General features: G+C 51.4%; 1 protein-coding gene across 1 annotated transcript; it reads right to left on the minus strand.

The window, feature by feature from the left end:
• Positions 1 to 2,133: 2,133 nt before the first annotated feature.
• ATP6V0C (ATPase H+ transporting V0 subunit c) lies at positions 2,134 to 13,130 on the minus strand. The gene is made up of 3 exons (XM_058815808.1): positions 12,755 to 13,130; positions 4,028 to 4,211; positions 2,134 to 2,966 (listed from the first exon to the last, which is right to left on the minus strand). The coding sequence occupies exons 1-3, from the start codon at positions 12,828 to 12,830 to the stop codon at positions 2,762 to 2,764; spliced, it is 465 nt and encodes a 154-aa protein (XP_058671791.1). The 5' UTR covers positions 12,831 to 13,130; the 3' UTR covers positions 2,134 to 2,761.
• Between the last annotated feature and the right edge of the window lie 1,550 nt (positions 13,131 to 14,680).

Genomic DNA, 14,680 nt, shown 5'->3' on the forward strand with positions numbered 1-14,680 from the left:
GGCCCTGTCCCCGTGGTGCTGCTGCTGCAGAGGCCCCGCTCGCTCCTCTCCTCTCCTCTCCGCAGGGCTGACTCACTGCGGCGCTCCCAGCCACGCACGGAACACAAAGGCACCATGGCTGTGCCGGCACTGCCACCCCCTTCCCCTCCTCCAAACCTCCACCGAGCCAATCCCTGCCAGCTGGGACTGCCCTCTGATCTGCCGTGCTTCTGGCAGTAAAAGAATTTCAAAAACCCCAAAGGTCCCTCATCTTAATGCCGCGAGTCACTTGAGAAACGTGCTGATGCAATAGTACCAGCACAGGGCTTGAAATGGGAGTTTCCAGCCGGGAGTCATCACAGAGGATTCAGAGCATCACATGTCATGGCTGAGGCACTACAGACTAATGTTAATCTGACTCTGGGTGTATTTGCAGGTACTTGGCACAAAGTGATCCTCCCCCAATCCATGCTCACCCCAGCTCTATTCTTCTTGCATGGGTACATTAATGACTAAGGTTTCACGTTCTAAGGCATGAAGCAAAATGCCGTTGAAGGGATTTTCCCTGCACTGGTTCTGGTCCTATTAACTGCCTCTGCATGATGCCACCAACTTACAAGGGACCTTAAGGTACCTGGGAACTGGGGGCCTTTCAATCGCTTATTGCTTTTGGAGATGAGAGCACTTACCTGCTCCCTTAAATGCAAGACTGGCAGTAGGGTCCCCTTACAGAAGCTAGAACCAAATGTTAAGCATATTTGCAACCCCAGACAGGCCCCTCTCCTATCCTTTCACACAATTTGACTTGCCAAATTCAATTCCTCTCAGCAGAACTGCAAGCTGGATGCAGCATCCTCTCCAGAGCCTGGGATTGGGATTCACCCCTCAGCTGCAAGCTGTCACACTGCACCAGGAAAGCTCCCTCTGCAGTCAATGTGACACAATCAACCTACAGATTCCATAAACACTTATGACCTCTGGGGAAAGCCTAATTCTGAGATTTAGTCTACTTTTGCTGCTGAAAGGAATTACTGAAACCATTCAGATCGGGAATGTCACCTTCTACCATCCACTGCTTCAGCAGGCATGCAGGATTTTCCTTCAGTCAGCTTACACCTTTGTACACCATCTCACACTGCCACAAAGCAAAGCACTGCCCAAGCAAAACCAGCCCACTGAGAGGTGACTGCATAGGGATCAGTGTTCTAGCAAACAGCAAAAAATAACCCCAGTCTTTGTTAATAATTACTGCTGACCCTGACAGGACAAGCAGCTCATAGCTAAAGTCTCCTGAATGCCCAGAAGGTGCACACAGTGGCACCAGGCCTGAGCTGGGCAACACCCTTGCCAGGTTAGAAGCTCCAAACAGCTTCAGTGAATTCCTTCTGTTCTGGCCACAGCTCTTCACAGTACTTGCACCCCTCACTGGACAGGTACCTTGGTGAAACACACACATGTATTTTCACTCCCAACCAGGTGAAACATCCCTCCAAATACATCAGCTTGGTTTGATGCCAAAGGCACTGCTAGCACCAGGTGTCTGAGTAGTAACATTTTGGCTTTACCACTGAAAGGGTCCAACACGTATTTCCCATATAAGCTTGGCAGTACTCAAATCCTCAGGCCAGAGAAGGCTGCTCCAGCACTCAGCAGCTGCAGCACCAGAATCTCCCAGCTCAAATAGTCCTGTGATTTAGAAGATAAAAATACAAATTCTTGACTGAAGCCATTTTGTTGATGAGACTATTGTTGAGGTACTTCAGAGGCAATTACTATTCACAGTACAGCTTCCAAGCAGCTCAGCTTCTGCAGGGCCAGCACAAGGACAGGCTGCTTGTTTCCTGACAAGGCAGCTCCTCTACAGGCTGCACGTCTCTCCCTGGCCCTTGGCGCAGGCTGCAGCTCCCTGACCCCTGGTCACAGAGCACCACACTGAGCCAGGTGAGATCAGGGTGAGCACAGCCTGCATCCCTGCTCACCATGAATATGGCCCATGGCAGCAGCTGGGAACCACACTGCCACAGCCCAGGAGAGCTGGCAGCATCGCTGGCATGCTGCCCAGTCACTTCAGGAACCTGCATGCCTCAAGAGACCTCACCCTTCCCAAAGGAGCAGCAACAGCTGGAAATCAGAGCCAGGGACTCATTACAGCAATGTAGTGAGGAAGTTTTATTTGGAAACATGGTAGAAGTTTGTAACCCAACACTGGGTGCACGACTGATGCCGGAGCATACGCAGTTACTATTGAAACACGGGAGTGTTTCGGACAATTGCTGTAATAAAACACAAAATTCTCATACTCCAATACCAGGACACTACAGCAATCTTTAGAATCAAAATTACATCCAAGGAATTCTCTGCACTTACAATTTACCCCACAGTGTAATCTACCTATATATAAGATTAATATATATAGCATGGGAAATTGAAAATCCTTGCTCCATAGATGTATGAACATGTCAAGTCTTTTATAAATAAACATCCAGTGAAGAGAAAAAATTACATTTCTAGTTCATATTTATACATAAAATACTAACAGCAATGGGTGGAAAATTGCACACGGGCCACCCCAAGCCATGCAGCAGGCCTGGAGCAACCCATCCAAGTTAATATTGAAGTACACACAGGACAGACGAGTCACTAACATATATTGCGCATTTACAAGAGATCAACTACCAAATTGGGACAACTGTACACATTGGAGGAACCATTTTCATTCTGGAGCTTTTTTTTTTTTGTTAAACGTAGATTTGTTACATCTCTTTACATCATACCGCAACATTTACTTCGTGGAGAGGATAAGGGCAACAATGAGGCCATAGAGACCCAAGACTTCAGCAAAGATCAAAATGAGGATCATCCCCACAAATAACCTGGGCTGCTGTGCTGTGCCCCGGACACCTGCATCGCCCACGATGCCAATGGCAAAGCCAGCAGCCAGACCGCTGAGACCCACGCTCAAGCCAGCGCCCAGCTGGAGGAAGCTCCTGTGGGACAGAGATGGAAGAGTTTCAGTGGCAAGGAACAAGACACCCAGTCTTAAGCCCCTAACTCTTTCAACAAGCCCAATGTGTCTCAAAGCAATGCTTACTGACACTCCTAACTCTGATACTTAAAAGACAGGCAGCAGTGAAGGATCTTCACCTGATGTTCATGTGAACATCGTGGCTCATACACGGAACTGAGTTACTGGGTTCATCTGGCCACCAGCTGGCTCAGTATGCTGTGAGAACAGCACTTGCAGCAATGCCTGTCCCACAGTACTTTGCAGCCTGTTAGTAGCTGCTCATCTCCAACCTTCAGCCACAGCACATTCAGGTGTCTCGCACTGCAGAAGCTGGGCAGGAATGGTCTGGTTTCCCAAGAAGGAGAGTGTCCTGTGGAGCAGTCCCTACCAGTGTCTGCTCACCTGGTAATTGCAAAGGACCATTTGTATCTGTTGTTTTAGACCATGTCTTGTTAGGCCAAGCACTCTGCTCACAGGTACAGCCTGTACAGCAACACAGATATGTGTCACTTCAGCAGCATTGTTTAACTCCAAGAGGGCTCAACCACACCAGTTCCAGCTGTTTTCAGAAGCCAAGAGCAGACTAAATTTCAGACTGTAGCTGCTAGAGGCCCGATGTATAGCTCAAGGATTGACTTACCACAGCAAAAGCGATATTAATTATTTACTTGCATCTCCCAGGCAACAGCAGATCTATTTAGACAGTTTTGGAAACACCTGTGCATCCAGGTCTGGAGTCTGGCATCATGACACAAGCTTTGCCTCCTCTCCCAGTGCTGCCTGTACATGGCTTCTTCCAAGCCACAGCCCCACAACGAGCAGTGGGACACCCAACTGATCTGTGACAGCCAGTACAGCCAACTCCACTGGGGCTGAGGCATCTGACAGGACAGCTGGAACCCAGCCCATGCTCCAAAGCCTAGCCAAGCACATTCAGCGCTGCCAGCCCTTCCAGGGGCCTTGAGCCAAAACCACCCCCACACAGAGCATCAAACAGTGACAGGACAGTCTGAAACAGAACTGCCAGATGCAGCAACTTACTTGAATAGCGTGATTTCAGGTGAGAGGGCATTGGCAATGAGCACTGCCACTACAAGGCCGTAGATCGCTATAATACCCGCCATGACCACAGGGATGATGGACTTCATGATCAGCTCAGGCCTCATGACAGACATGGCTGCAATACCTGTGCCACTCTTTGCTGTTCCATATGCAGCTCCCAAGGCTGGAAGAGAAAAAAAATGCATTACACATATCCCCAAATACCATTTCTTTCACTAGGCTGCAGTTAGAACAGCTAAGTCAGCACAAGGAAGGATTGTGCAAAACTAACACAGTCACGTGACAGCCAGGAATACTCCCCTAAGGGATGAGGAAGTGACCTACCCAGAGTTCTACTCCAAAAAGGATTAAGAGGTGCTGTTCAAACACAACTGATAGCACAACATCTTCCCAGGCCAGCTTCACAGCAGGGCACACCCCAGCAGCCATCCATGCCCCTCCTTAGGGGCCAAAATCCAAAGTCCCAAAGGGAACTCCAGTGTTTGTGTCCTCCCAGAGCCCACACTGCAAGGCTCAACAAAGCACATCTGTTTACCCCAGCAGAACACAGCTGAGAGCTGGGCCACCTGAACTGAGTTCAGCTGCACAGATCTCCTTTGTGGGGCCCATTCTCCCACAAAACCCATTTGCCTATGCTTTGGCCCTGGAGTTAAATGTGCCATTGCAGCTCCATCAGACACACTGAGATAGAAATCAACTCAAATATTACTGCTCCACATCATTCACTGGAGAAAGGTTCTGGCACATGGAGAGTGGGACCTCACCTATGAAGGATTCTGGTCTGAACACTTGTCAATCCAGCCACTGGAACCACAAAGAAGAGTTTGGCTTGTAGCTTACAGAGGACCACAACCACCTTACACCTAAGGTTTACTCATCATCTCTGTCAACACTTGAGCACGCAGAGACCTGCACAGGATGATGGGTTTATCACCTGTACCAGAGACCTGGAAGAGTCCAAAGCACTATCCCTAAGTAACTTCTGCCTTGAAAATTTGGTATAAGTCTCACAGAAACTTCCTCAAATACATCATTCTTTGATTCTGCAGTACTTGAAAAGACATCATTCCTTTCAGCCTTACTGGGGAGTACTCTGGAACTCCACACCTTCCTACTGTATTCACCATCATCCAGAGATGATATGCATGTCAGCTGCCAGCCAGGAATAAGTCCCTGAAGCAGCAGAGACAGACATATGGAAGGGCAGGCAGTCTCCTTTTCTGACACCATCAAGATCGTCCTCAGAGGTCAATCCTATTAGGCAAGAAAATGTTCTTGCACCTGCTCTAAAACGCTGCTGGAGTCCACTTAAACTGTGGGCATTTAACATCTTTGTGCTGTTCTGAGACCTAACAGTTACATCTGCTCCACCCTCAGAAAACCAAGGTTTCTCCAAGGGAGAGCTGCTTGTTCCACAAAGATGTGTCATTGCCTTACACCAGTATTAGAGCTTGAGATTGTGCACCTTGTCCTGAAGAGTTGCTGGGAGGTATTTGGGTACATGCTTCCCTGCTTCTCACTCAGCACCCCCATAAAGCCTATATTTAGGGTAGTCATCCTCCTGGCTTGGCACTAGAAGCCCACATCATTCATACAAGCAGCACTGCTGCACTAACACAAGGTTCATTCTCAGAAGGAAGTTCAGTTTTAGTTACAAAAACCTGAAGGGAAAGTCTCATTAAATACCAATTTGTTCTGTGCTAGCAAAGCTCTTGAACCTTGACTGGCACCAAGTGATGTAAAGGGCTATTTTGGGCTACTCAGAACTAGAACCCAACTTAGGAAGCTTGAGCCAGGAGCAACTTCAGGCTGCAAATATAAGATGAACCTGGATATTAGCACATGGACCTAATCAGCCATTTCAGTGATGGCTCTGTTTAGGGTGTAGCCCTTAGGAACTCTAGAAAGAAATCACTGACTTGAACTAGAAAACCTTTTTGTTGGACAAAGCACCTTCTAAGAGCTGGAACTAAGCCTGAATCCTGGTTCCACTGTCTACTCTGTGTATAGAATTTAGCAGAAACCTGTCTGCAATCTTTTACAAACCGCTCAAAAAATGCAGAGGCTTATGAGGGAAGTTCACTATTTAAAGTTTTATCAGTCATCACTTCCTCCAAAAGCATGAAGCTACTTGAGGGTGTTGCAATTAATGCAGTGATGGATTAGAGAAGGTGATTTTGTAACCCCATTTACAAGAAAGTCAGCTTGCTCAAGCTTTTGTGGAGGGGCAGTGCAGCACGAGTTTGTCAGTTCCCAGTTAAAATCCCAGAAGAGGCCATATCTTATGCCTTGAATTTGTTTTAAATACAGTTTGAAAGAAAGCCTGTCTTTACCAGTCTTCACATGACAGTCTTAGATGTCACTGGAACTCTACTGAACTCCCACTGGTGGCCACACAGAGCTTCAGAGCTTGGCATATCTGCTCCCAAGGAAGCCTTTACCACCACCCCAACCAAGAGACATCTCCAGCACCTTAACTAGTCTGGCAAGTAGTCCTTGCATCTTTGATATTATCTCAGTATTACAGGGAAGGTGGCAAAGACAATACCTGCTTCCCACCATGCCTCCAAGTGGCACAGCCACTCACAGTTTTGGGCTACAGACACCCTGGACAATGTTCCTCCACACCTTCACCTCAAAACAACTGAAGCACATATACTCATAGGCTACATTTAAATATCCCTCATCCATGGGAAGGATGTGTTTTCCAAAATCTTGCTAAACAAAGTTTGAGGAGAGCTCTGTGGCAGATGCTGGAAATGGGGCAAGAGCTGTACCTCTGCTACACACCAGGACTCTGGGTTTCTGTGTCAGCTCATCCAGCTCCCTCACCTCTAACATACAGGCCAAGCAAGCTCCAAACACTACCTTTAAAGAGGTAGACCTGTCAAAACACTTACCTGGCAGGTCAAAAAGCACTTCACCTATCTAGTTCACCAGAGACAGAATCCATGCTGGTCTCTAACCAGGAATTGTGCCATTTAGAAGTTCAATGATGTTACAATACAGAGAAGTTGCAATGCACATCACTCAAGACCTCTTACTCCCAGTAATCCTGTTTCAGAGGTTAACCCCCTTGTGAAATACCTGATTTACTCCTTGAACTCACAGCCCAGAGTTGATTTATGTACTGCTCCTGGGGGCAAAATGCCCTCCCCTCTGGGCTGAGGGTATGCTGCCTGGCACCTCCCCATATCTGTCCCTTTAACAGTGCTAGCAGAGAGGGTGGGGCTGTGCAGCTCCAGGATCAAGTATGAACCAGACAGGCCCTTGCCAGAAAGGCTGCAGTGCCAAAGACTGCAGCCTGGTTGTACTCTTGCCACTGCCACAGCTCCACAGGGCTCCGCCTGCATCCTGCTCTTCAGATCAGGGCAGTCCCAGCATCAGAACCAACCTGCCCTAGCTCCAGCAGGTGACTGTGCTCACTCAGGGCACACACCAAGAAGAGAAACCTTGCAATTAAATCAGATGCAAGTCACTCCCTTGATACAGAAGGAGGCTGTGAGGAGCCTTCCAAGTTCAGAGATCTAGTAGCACAGATCCAGTTTCACCAGTTGATATATTCACACAGGCTCAGAACCAGCCACATACACTCCAGCAGCATTTGGTCCATCCAAGCCAGGGATTCCTCCCACATCCCACCATGGTGAACCAGATTTCCACACTGCATGTGAGAGATTTGCAGAGCACTAACATGCAGAACTTGCCTGCATGAGAAGTGAGCTAGTAATAAATGCCAGCTTTCCAATTAGGATACCACTGGTTACTATCACAGCAAGCATGAAGGATCATTTGGGATGAGCACTTACATCTGGAGCCTTTTAAAACTAATCATTATCAAATGGGCTGCCCTCTGCAGTAGGCAGGCTTTCCTGGGAGCAGACAGGCACCAATTCACCAACATCTATTCATCCCAGAGCAGGCTGTTCTTAAAAGGCTGGAGAAATGTTCAAGGTGACATTCAGGTGAAGCACAGTCCTTGCTGTGCCATACCAGAAACCCGGACACTCCGAAAGAAACAGGCTGCTTCCCACAGGTTGGCCCTGCCCCCTCCCACCCCACCACACTCAACAGCTCCACCTCAAGTTACAGTAATGGATACTTCTGGAAAAAACCTGCTGCTCTGCCCAGGTGCAGCTGCACAGAACAGACCAGCTTCCTTAGGGGAACTGCACTGGAGCCTATGCAAACTCTCATCACACTGGCTGAAGCCTGTTCCCCAATGAAAACCCCAGGAGTAAACAGTGAAGCTGCTCTACAGGAAGCTGTAAGCTCAGAACCCTTTAGTGAGTCACCTGTTTCAGGATTAGGGATAACTTTTTGTTCTTCCATAATGTAATGAAAGGCTGCTAACACTGTCAGCTTACTGCATTATCAAAATTCTCCAAGACTGGCAGGCCTTTTAGTCTTGGGTCAATACATCTGAGAACTTAAAAAACCACCAGCTCCTTGAGACATTGCTGTAATAGCAGCAGTTCAAGGCAAATAAAGGATCTGCCAGCCAACTGTCCAAGAGCTGCTTCAACTGGCACTCTGGATTGTCACACAGAGCTCTTTGATTTTTTTAATTATGGTAAAGCACTTGGCCATGGAGCACAGGCTTGTCCTTCTGCAAGCAGCAAAGTCCACCCAGACACTTGATACATATCTTTATCATCAAAGAAGCTCCCTCACAACACCTTAAAGAGGACCCATTTCACAAACCAGGTGACCAGTGTATTCCAGGTACCGACTGGCACAGCAGTGTGTTGCACCACTTCGCAAGACCCCTTCCTAACCAGCAGGTCTCAGGGGAGCTTGGAACACTCAGCAGCACCCACAGCTCTGCTGCCCCATGGCTGTGGCACGGGACAGCCCCTGCCTGCACCCAGCAGACACTCCTGTGGCCACCACAGCCTGACCCAAAGCCTCTGAAGGAAGTGAGTGCAGCCAGTCACGCTTCACTGGAGAAGGACACACTGCTGTGAACCACTGCTGCAAGGAGCACCCAACAGCCTGCTCAGGCTGGGATGTTGTTCCCTTTGCAACATCTGTGCACAACCAGTCATGCCCTGGAGATGGAAGAGGCCAGTTCTAGGAAGGAAAAAAGCTGACCAAGAGGTCCTGAGGCAGCTGTTCCCACCACAGGGGAAACACCTGCAGGCTGTGTAGCGACTCCAGGGTGACAGGGATCCATCAGGAAGCCACAGAACAAACTGCAGCACAACTGCTTAAGCCATGTTCTGCAGAGCCAATGGTTTATAATGATGATCCATCTCATTCTCAGATGTTCCCAAGACTGGCATTTACTGAGAGGAAATGCTGCCCTTGGTGAGACGCCTTCCCTCATTCTCAAGCAGTAGAAACATCGCCTACCTCACTTCTGTTACAGCTCTGAGGTCTCAGCCATCCACTGCTTTACCTGCTGTAAAGGACAAAAGCTTAAGCTAATCTCTACTGCAGACAGTCTGGTAGTTCACACACCTGCCCACATCACATTTGGAGCAGAAAATTACCTTGAGCTGCACTCCACCATCTTATTTTTACCTGCAAGCAGCTCTCCTGTTCCACCTCTCAGACAGTATTTTGGGAAGCACAGGTGCCATTTGCCTTTGAGGATGCAAGCTGTTTACAGTCATGATGCCTTCCAGAATCAGACTGTGCAGGGCTGTCAGCTGCACCAAACTACATGTTCTGAGCCAGCTATTTCACCATGAAGGTCCCTTAAAAGCCAACCAACTGCTATGAGATCTAAAGCCTTAATTTAAAACGAAAGTACTATTTCACAGCAGCAAAAATTAAAAGACAGGACTAATTTAACACTGGTGGCTAAAGTTCTCTTCAAGAAGAATCTTCCAGCTGTTTGGCAGTGCAGCAGGTATTGAAGGCACTGAATGCCCAGCTGGAGTTCAGGCCTAAGGACAACTCTGCTCAGCATGGAGCTGTCACACTTGTGACAGCTTTGCACAGAGCACCAGCACACACAGAAATAGACAGCTCTGCCCAACACCACACTTGTCCATTCTGGTGTGCTCATATCACATGAAAAAGCTACAGTAATTTAATCATTCAACAGCACCTGACCCACCCCATGGGAAATAAGGAACTGCAGCAGTGAGAACAAGTTGTAATCTGCAAATAACCAGACAGGCTCAAAGATGGCCAAGGTCACAGCAGCCTGCTCTTGTCTCTGGCTGACCAGAACAAGTTCTGCTATCTATTTAGCATCAGCAAGTAGTGCTCACACAGCACATTGGACTGCTCCAAGTCACTTGTTTTCACATCAAACCACCCTGGACAGTATAGAACCTGAACATGTTTACTAGAAACATATCTTGGAACTACAAGCTCCACAAGAATGTGATCTTTAGATATAGCATGAGTCAGACATGATTCACTGCACTAATTAACACGGATCCAGGACAATTTTAGAGTTTTAACTGCTTGTCCAGATTTAGCTCCTTACTTCAAAATCAAGGGTTTTTTAACAACTACCATCAGAACATGCTGTGATGCAACATGCCTGTTACAAAAGCTACATAACTGCAAGTTTTAGTTTATCCTCTGTTGACACCTCTGCCTTATTGCCTTAAAAATACAAACTGCTTCACTGAACAGCCACACCTAAGAAATAATTTCCCATCAGCACTATCTATAACCTGTTGTCCAGCACCTGAACCCATCACTGGCCCTGGCAAGAGTACCTGCACAGCTCAGACCTGCTGGTATTACAACATCATTAAGGTCAGGACAGACCCTGAACTCACTGAATCCAGGAAGACTAGAGAGATTCTGCATCAAGGACCTCTCACAAAACAGACACCAAGCCTTCATCAATAGAGCTTATGCACTGACTTTGCATTCTCCTACCCAAACCTTCCCCTGGCAATCCCACAGCACCATGCTGTCATGCTGCAGCTTCTAGGAAAGGCTTCTCTGCTGGTTCAGACACGCCAGCACCACTCCAAACTCGTGTTAAAGAGCTGACTCAAGCCTGCATCCCTCACTGATGTTTCAGCTGAAGCACACTCACACGTCACTAACATGGTGTCTACAGCCCCACAGCCATGTTCTTTTGCTTCCAAAAGCCATTCTGCAAGAGGAAATCAGCAACGCCTTCCTTGGAAGGAAAGCACGCTATTTAGGACCATTTTGCAAAATACAGTGAACCATTGACTATTTTTTCCCAACAAGTAACTAGGTCTTAGTTTCTTCCTCCATTATCTTCAGTAGCCAAGAGGCAGGTAGGTCAGCAGTCCCAACTCTGGCTCCTTTGGCATTTCACCCATTGACTTTCAGGAAAATTTTTACCTGTCAAGAGTGAGTACAGTGTCTGAAATGCAAGGTGGCAGGCCACTGACTGCCCACAGCATCAACATCTGCATCCCACCACCATGTACAAACTAAGCAAGACTAAACACACCTAACCCAGCTTTTGTTTTATCGAAAATTTAAGTCACAAACATGGCTGGTGTGGAACCAGTCCATAGTGCCCACACCAGCATGGCTAGACAGCTTCATCTCAAGCACTAATTTTAATTCACTGTCCACTTGGCTCTCTGCATGATTTCATCTCCCACACACATCAATCAAGAGCAGCTTCCCAAAATCCATCCTGCAGACCCAGCCACCATCCTAGACGCCATATTAACACAATGGGATCCCAAGCACCTCAACAGCACTTAGGCAGCTTGAGCTACGACCAATTCAGGACTAGAAGGGAGCCAAAGACCACTAAGTATGTTCACGTCTGTGGAGTCATGGGCTAAGCCTTCAGAAAGGAAAGCCAGATTGGTTCCTAATTGTTTTATTCCTAATTATTTTATTCCTAATTATTGTGATACCTGCATTTGAAAACAAAAAACAGCTGAAGCCTTCCCATGTTAGATCCAAAAGGGAACAGCAGGTCTGCCCCCACCAAAGAGCAGCAAACGCTGTGCAGGAACAGCAGTCACCTTCTGTAGGTTTAACAAGGCTCTGAGACACAACGCATTAAAGGACGGTATTTCTGGTGCAAACCGGCATTTACAGCCCCTACACCTGAGCTCCTTCAGGGGGGAGAGCAGTGCCGCAGGATGACCCAATTTACACCGCACTGAGCTCGCTGCCTGGAGACGCAGAGGGAGGGCCATGGAGCGGGGCTTCCCCGTGCCCCGGCATCCCCGAGCCCGTCCATCGCCTGCAGTGGCATTAACGTCTCTAAGGCGGCCTACCCGCCAAACGACCGCACATTTATGCTTAATCCCGTTAAAAACCGGTCTTGCGTTATCCGGGGAATGGTTTAGACACCACGTCCGAGTCACAGCGGGAGAAGCGCCGCCGCCGCGGAGGCCGGGGGAGGCAGAGCCGGGGACTCCGCGGGCAGCCGGTGCCGGGGTACGACCCCCCCCAGCCCAGCCCCGGGAGGACCCCGGCCCGCGGCTGCCTGGGGGGGGGTGGGGGGGGGGGGGGGGCGGCCCGGGCGGCACCGTCGCAGTCACGTGGCCTCGGGGGCTCCGCCGGCGGTGACGTCACCGGCACGGACCCTCCGCTGCCCCCGAGAGCCCGGATGGAGCGGGGGTGGGGGGGGGGGGGTGCCCCCAGACCCCAGGATTCCCAGCCCCTGCCGGCGAGGGCGCCCCGCCGGGGCAGGGCAGTGACGGGGAAAAAGAAGCCGCTTCCCCCACACCGCGCTCCCCCTTCTCCCCACCCTCCCCCCGGCCCCTCCCGTTGCCGGTCGGTGCTCACCGCTGAAGACCATGGCGGCCGAAGCGCCCATCACGGCGAAGAAGGAGGCGTACTCGGGGCTGGCGCCGGAGGACATGGCTGCGCGAGCCGGGCCGGGCCGAGGCGCCGCTAGAGTCGGAGAGCGAGAGGGCGGGGGAAAGGCGGAAAGCTCCGCCGCGGCGCCGGTCCTCGGCGGGCAATGCTCGGCCACAAAATGGCGGGGGAGCGGGCGGGGCAGAGGGAGCCGGGGTGGGGGCGCAGGGCGGGCGGCGGCGGGGCCCGGGGCGCGGAAGCTCCGTCCCGGCGGGAGTGGCGGCGGCGCGCGCGCTGCGCCCTAAATACGGCCTCCGCAGGACAAAATGGCGGCGGCCCGCCCGTCACGTGATCGCACCCACCGCCCCCGCCCGCCCCGCCCTCGGCGCACACCACGCGCGCGGCAGGGGGGACGCCCGCTCGCGCGCTCCTCACTGCTCCTCCCCGCGCCCCGATCCCGGTTCCGCGGCGCGGCCGCCGGCGAGACCAGCCGCATCCGGGCTCCCCCGCCCGCTCCCAGGTCGCAGCGGCGGCGCTGGCTGCCCCGCTCTGATGCCCTCCTCTCGTTCCCCCCTCCGCGCCGCCTGGTTGAGCCCGTTCTGCCCGACGGCCGCGGTCCGCTGAGCGTGATTCAGCTCTCATTAGCATAAGGGGCGTGCCCCGTCACGGCCCCGCCCACGCGGCGGCGGCCTTGCCTCGGGCCGGTGATGTTCGAGTCGTGTCCGTGTGTCCTGTCCCCATGTCCTGTCCCCCTGTCTGGTCTGTGTGTCGTGTCCCTGCAGCACCGCCCGGGCCGCGTCCCGTTATCTGACCCCAGGGCGCGGCTCTTGCCGTGTCCGTGTGCCGTGTTCCGGTGCCGCATCCCCCACGGTGCGTCCCGTCGCCATGTGCCGTGTTCCCTGTGCCATGTCCCGTGTCCCCTGTGCCGTGTTCCCTGTGCCATGTCCCGTGTCCCCTGTGCCGTGTTCCCTGTGCCATGTCCCGTGTCCCCTGTGCCATGTTCCCTGTGCCATGTCCTCCCCAGCACATGCTGTGTGCCAGGTGCCACCTGCCCTGTGCCTTGCCTGCGTGCTGTGCCCCCTTTCCTGTCTGGCCCTGTCCCCTAGGCTGTGCTCAGCTCTTGTGAGCCTTCCACGAGGCATCAGCTGTGCCCGTGAGGCCTTGCTGGCCTGGGCTCCCCTCTAGGGCCTTCCAGCCCCTGCACTCCACATCTTCCAAGGGTCCAATACCAGCAGCATCTGTTGGAGTTCTACTGCCGTCCCATCATCGATCCTGCTCCCTTGGATGTGACAACCAGCCCCTGGCCCATCCTCTTCCCCAGGCTGGAGGTGAGCGGGTGGGCTGGGTCTGAACCACAGTATCGTCCCTCCATAGGCTCTGCCACCTACTGTCTCCTGCAGGCGCTCCCCTGAGCCAAACCTATCCCAAACCACGCCAGAGGGATGCTCCTACAACCCATCCTGGAAGGGTGACTCATGCCATTCTGTTACCCAGGGTTTGGGGGGTCATTAACAGTTCCTGCTGCCACAAATCTGGCTGAGCTTTCCATGTCCCAAAACACCAGGTCTCTTAATTATTCAAGGGCCACCTGCCTTTTCCCGTGTTGCCACTTTTCTGGTCCCCTCAGCCTTGTCAGAGCCCACAGGGAAACTGAGGACAGGATTTACTTTGGCAAATTCCTTGCTGCTGCTTGAGCACAAAGGGTGCTGGCACTTCAGTGGGCAGAGGTGGCTGGCATGTGCTGGGGACTGGCAGCAGGGCATGCTGGTTCTGAGGGGGAGACTGTCACCAAGTGTTCATGGGGACATCCAGCACATACATGGCCCATGGCAGAGGTTGGCTGGAGGCACAAAGAGAGCAGTGGGCTGGGAGTCAGCCACAGAAGTGGAGCCTGTCCTGAGCCCTGGCAGAGGT

The sequence above is a fragment of the Ammospiza caudacuta genome, chromosome 17, assembly GCF_027887145.1.
Source record: "Ammospiza caudacuta isolate bAmmCau1 chromosome 17, bAmmCau1.pri, whole genome shotgun sequence".
Lineage (NCBI taxonomy): Eukaryota > Metazoa > Chordata > Aves > Passeriformes > Passerellidae > Ammospiza > Ammospiza caudacuta.

What these genes read in the sequence shown, in the direction of transcription:
- ATP6V0C (XM_058815808.1), bottom strand. Translation starts at nt 12,830, where the DNA reads ATGTCCTCCGGCGCCAGCCCCGAGTACGCCTCCTTCTTCGCCGTGATG. An exon ending in GGCCGCCATGGTCTTCAGCG is followed by an intron (nt 4,212 to 12,754) that starts GTGAGCACCGAC and finishes TTTCTCTTCCAG; the next exon opens with CCTTGGGAGCTGCATATGGA. An exon ending in CCTGAAATCACGCTATTCAA is followed by an intron (nt 2,967 to 4,027) that starts GTAAGTTGCTGC and finishes TCTGTCCCACAG; the next exon opens with GAGCTTCCTCCAGCTGGGCG.